This window comes from Cloeon dipterum, chromosome 3 (genome assembly GCF_949628265.1).
Source record: "Cloeon dipterum chromosome 3, ieCloDipt1.1, whole genome shotgun sequence".
Classification (NCBI taxonomy): domain Eukaryota; kingdom Metazoa; phylum Arthropoda; class Insecta; order Ephemeroptera; family Baetidae; genus Cloeon; species Cloeon dipterum.
In genome coordinates, this window is record NC_088788.1 from 18,211,095 (window position 1) to 18,216,636 (window position 5,542).

The 5,542-nt window shown below is 36.4% G+C and overlaps 1 protein-coding gene across 1 annotated transcript; it reads right to left on the reverse strand.

Moving 5' to 3' along the window:
• Positions 1-4,064: 4,064 nt before the first annotated feature.
• LOC135939123 (cuticle protein 16.5-like) lies at positions 4,065-4,849 on the reverse strand. The gene is made up of 2 exons (XM_065483327.1): positions 4,715-4,849; positions 4,065-4,624 (listed from the first exon to the last, which is right to left on the reverse strand). Exons 1-2 carry the CDS (start codon positions 4,724-4,726, stop codon positions 4,211-4,213), a joined length of 426 nt encoding a protein of 141 aa, XP_065339399.1. The 5' UTR covers positions 4,727-4,849; the 3' UTR covers positions 4,065-4,210.
• Positions 4,850-5,542: the final 693 nt, after the last annotated feature.

A 5,542-nucleotide genomic window follows, 5' to 3' on the forward strand; every position in this document is an offset into this window, starting at 1 on the left:
AGCACCTGACGGCCGCCGCAAAAGACGCAAGCTTATCGAAGCGAAGGTGGTGAGAGGAGTACGGCCGAGGTTAAGCAAAAGCGATGGAGCGTCTGAAAAATAAAACACGCTCTGCGTGATATTAAATCCGCTTCCGCGTGACGCGTTTGATAACTGAGACAGTGACACTGCAATTGCAAAATTTAATTGGTCCTTTTGTTAAAATGTAAACTATATAAAACGCTATTTATTCTGAAAATATATATATATGAATTTTTCCTATCGTTAATCAAATGTTGCAATTTTTTTGTAAATTTTACTAAGAACCGTAATTTTATTATTATTGTTCCATCACACATAGCTGCAGTTTACAGCCGGAACTAGTAGGGTATCAATAAATAAAATACATTTTAATGAGGAAATATCCGATTTTTCCTTCATGAACAAATCCTAGATATCTTAACCTTTAAAGAAATAAAAATGCAAAGAGTTTTTAGGTCACAATTTTCCTGCATCAAAAGATAACTTGCTAATATTCAGTTTAAAATGGTAATGGTTTATAATTTCAAAATTAAATTGTTTGGTCAAATATATGCCAATTTTTTATGATGCGCATGCCAAGGTATTTTTATTTGTAACCAATTCAAATGCTAATTTTCCTCCTTCAACTTTAATGTGTTTTTTAGACGTTAATTACGAAAAATATAAAATTTCAATTTAGAGAGTCATAAATATACATCATTTTGTTTAAAATTTAAATTTGAGATTTTTCACCAAATTTTAATAAGGGGTCCACGTTTGCTGCTGTCAGATTTTATGCGAAAAATGATTGAATTCTAAATTTTATCAAGGAAAATTTCGGAGTATTTGTTTTCACGAAATAGCACTACTCTGTGCAGAATTGACTTAAGGATGGGAGGTATATAGAGTATGACCAGTTTTGTATGTTTTTATTAGTTTTCATTGGATTCCCTATGTTTTTATTTCCTACCTTTTTTCTGTTATCTCTTCTATTAAAAAGTGTCGATTTTAGGTAAAAAAATTTGTATTTATTTTTGGTAAAAATAAGAGAGATTTTCCTTGGTTAATCCTACCAAACAAAATGTGCGCTGACATTCACAAATTTGAGTCTAGGACCCAATTAGTCATAATTAAAAATTTCTTGTTTTAGCACTTCATAAAAATGCAAGGGAGATAAGATAAAATCTGACACAGATTGTTGGCATAATACAGTCATTAGAAATGATTTTGAAACGCGATACACTCGCATTACGTGTAAAATGGACTCAGCCTTGAGGGTCATCGCCAAACGCAACCTTCGTTTCGCTTGCCTGCCCAATTTCGATTCGAGGCGTGTTCACTGCATTGTTGTAACAATTACTTTCCTCGAAGTGTCTGCAAAGGAAAAAACGCATAATTCGAAGCGTAAATAACTATAAAGTGTATTATAGAAAAACCAATATAGAGCATGAGAGGCGAGGCTAATGAATATCTCATTAAAAGTGCCTTGAGTGTAAAAAGTGAGTATAAACGCACTGTTCTAAGCGCGACACACTTGCACTCGATGAGGACAAATTAAATAAATTTTATGCATTTCAAATGGGAAATGTGAAAAGCCTTGTTTCTTGCCAGTGTACGACCACATGCTGTCCGGCGTGCGCACACTCACACACAAACACACACACACACACACACACACACAGGTGGCGGCCGACAAACCAGGCTAATTCTCTTGACAATTGTGGAGCAAGGACCAGGTTGAGTTATTATTTTCACTGCCACGCAGTATCAGCTCTGAGACGCCCATTTTGAATTTATTATTGCAACGGCACAGCAAAACCACATCCCTGCAATTAGGCAGATAACAAGCTCGGCTCATTGTAGTGGCATAGAGATCAAAGATATTAATGTATAATTTTACAATTTATTTCTCTTGAGATTGCTTGCAGTTCTGAATGTTCTAAATACTCATTTATGATCAAATGCTCCTTTTGATAATATATATCATTTATATAACATGGATTTAATACCTGTTTTTGAAAAATATTACCACGTTTTAGGGGTGTAAGTCGCAGAACGGCAGAACCTAAAAAAGCTGAAACTTCTGTCTTTTACATTGCAATTTCGTTGAAAATTTTGGATATCTAAACTTTCAATCATTGCAGATGATTGAAACATAAAAACGCCTAGCTTGAAAACGTACAATTTTTTCCGGCTATCCACAAATAACTAGAAAAAAAAAATCATTTTTGCTTTTAACTTAAGTTCAAGCAATGCGCTCTTCGAGTCAGCGATGTGGAAATGGAATTTAACGCGTGTGCGCTCGATGGCATCGAATTATGCCTGTTACACAAGCGAGTGTGTGTGTGTGAGTGCTCTCGATATCACTTGCACTAGGCTTGCATCGCGAGAGTGTATTACTTTATTACGCTGCGAGTGCCATTGAAGCGACAAGCGTTACTAATTGGAGAGGTGAAAATCAAACTCCATGCCGCCGACGCTTCATCAACATGACACTTAGCTGACGTGTCGTAAATCTCATCAAATTTTAAGCCACGCGTCAAAGATATTTTATATAGAATCAAAATGGACGAGGTTGATGAATTGACACCTTTGCCACCTGACGTAAAAATTACAAATTAATAATGCTTTAAAAGTTAAAAGTCTCTTGTGGCAAGAAAACAGTTTGAAAAGCGAAGAAAATGAAAGACTTACTCATCATCTGATGGAGCCCTACAAAATTGAGATGTTTTTATGTGTTTTAGTGCTATCAAATGTTCTGTAAAAGAATAACTGTTACAATGCCACAGTTTAACGACCGGAAAAAACAGCAGTAAAAATGCTCAAGCAGAAACAAGTCAATAAAAAATTTAATGAATCCAGTATTATTACACCTCACTATCTCGACAATTACCCTTCCCATTTATTAACGAACATTAGTTTGATTGAAGGAGCTAGATTAACTTTTGGTGATAAATTATATGCAATAAAATGAGTAAAAAAGAAGAAAATTTAATTAAACGTACTATATACGCACAACACTAAAATTATTTTACACACAGCCTTGAAGTTTATTTTAAATTGAATGTGTTGGTCTGTGTATTGAATGGAGAGTAAATAAGTAAATGAAGCAGATTTATAAAAATAATTTTGGGCAATCTGTGCACCACCTAAAAAGCATGGACCGAAAATTCTTGATTAGGCTCAAAAACGGTGACATGCAACATCTGAAACAAACTTAGCTCTGTGTTTAAACCATACGAATATTTTAAAGAAAATTTGAACGTGCTTAGGAGTCTGAATGAAAGTCTCTCTTTGTGTTTTCTACAGAGCTGTCTTGAAAGGATAGGCAACCTGCTCTATTCTTGTGTAAATCCAGTTGCCTATCCTCTAGCAAGCGTAATTTAAGTTGTTCTACTCCAATAATTCCGGCATTGAAATAAAGGTATACATCCGATGAAAGCGAGAAGTGCAAGGTTACAACTCGAAACAAAAATAGTGGGAACACCTGCTTAAATTCTTCATTGAATTCCTTTGTCAAGCCACAAAGTGAGTAGTGAGTAGTAGTACTCTTGCAATTACAGGCATTGAAATTACTTTCTTAAATTGGCAACCTCAATTCGATTTCAACTTTATATCATAGGGCTTATAAAATAGGCTATGGAAATAAATAAAATATTATGTTTTCTGCTTTCTAACACAAGATAATTAGTGAGTTGTTCAGGAGTTGATTATTTTTTATGCAATATATAACATCATGCAATATAATGTATCACTTGTTTTTTATTGAAAATTGTTCTATAATTCTTTTAATATTCCAAGCAATATTTATGCAACAATACTTAGTAAAGTTAAATGAGCAAGTTCTAGATTACTATGATCTGATTTCATATCTTTGAAATCGAGCTCAAAATATATTCAGACAAAAGAATAAAATGATAAGCTACAAAAATTAATAAATGTTCCATAAAATAAAGTTATTATGAACTTTTAGCAATATCCAAATTCAAGATTAAATTTTCTGCTTGCATTTTTCTGTCTTCCAGACCGGCATATGTATTGTAATTTCAAGTAAAAGAGGAATGTTTTTGTCGAATTTGACTTTGTGTAGTCAAGTAATTTATTCACAATATGATGTTTACAAACAATATCTATTTGTCATTCATGGTGTTGGTGTGGAATTAATAAATTAGATGTAACATCACTCAGTCTATGTTCAAAGAGATCACTCTTAGTGGATGAGGGCAGCGCCGTAGGCGGGGGACGCGTATGAAGCGTAGGCGGGGGACGCGTATGAAGCGTAGGCAGGGGCGGCGTAGGAAGCGTAGGCAGGGGCGGCGTACGAGGTGTAGGCGGGGGCGGCAACGACGGAAGCGTGGGACGCGTAGGCGACGGGGGTCTTGACGGCGACCTTATAGGTGTTGGAGTAAGAGGTGGAGACGGGGGCGGCGTAGGCAGCGTGGGTGGCGTAGGCAGGGGCGTACGCGGTGTGGGCGGCGTAGGCAGCGGGGGCGTACGTAGCGTGGGCGGCGTAGGCGGGGGCGGCGTAAGCTCCGTACGATCCGTAGGTCAAGGGGCTGGCATAGGCAGCGGGGGCCAGGAGTTGTCCGGCGCTGGCGACGGCCAGGAGGGCAGAGAAAGCGATCTGAAATCAGAGTGCGTCGGGTAAGTTTCGAAATCTATTTCGGGCTGAAAAGAAAAAGTTTGAAATTTGTAAGTGAAACTGAGAACTCACGAGCATGAACATGTTGATGTGTTGAGGAACTGAGCGAACAGAATGATTTCTGGACACTAACTTTCGCTTTTATAGTACGGCTGCCGAGAGTAAATTAAGAAGAGGGGCGCAAATAGGCGAGTCCGCAGCGCCGGCCCGAAGGATTGCAGCACTCAAACGGGAATTTTAAGGTGTTTCCTTTTCCTTGCCAGCATATGATTTTTTGTCTACTCCACTTTAAACATCGAGAATCTTCTGTTTTTCTTTAATTTGAGCTGATTTTTAAAAGTCATTTCCTACGTGTTATATGAAACAGCTCCTTAATTATCATGCAGGAACAGGCCTAATATATAGCATGTCACTGTCATACGCAATCATAAAACTAGCAGCACAAATACCTGATCAGTTTAAATTAACTGATTCAATATTTTATATGTTTTCTCTTTCAATTTCTGATCCCAATTCGGAGCATAAAGAGAACGTATTACTTGTGTCCTAGAAAATTTTAGCCTTCCATGCTCTTGTAATTTGCAATAAAATTGTTTGATATATTCCTGAAAGACTGTCAGTTCCTTAAAAAAAATCATGTTAAGTTTTATTCAGTTAATAGCAAAGTATTTAAGTATAAGTAACACTTTGAGCTCGCGGTTTGACAGTTTATAGCAAAAGAATTCGTGTACAATTAATGTTTTCACTTCAAGAACTCAATTTTTTTTTAAAACAAACCAAAGCGAAGATTACATAACATTTTTACAAAAGGCTTAAGCTCCTCTAATCGTTTAATTTGTGGCGGAAATTGAATATTACAAATTCGTGGAATCACCGCAAACATCTAGATATTTTCTGGTG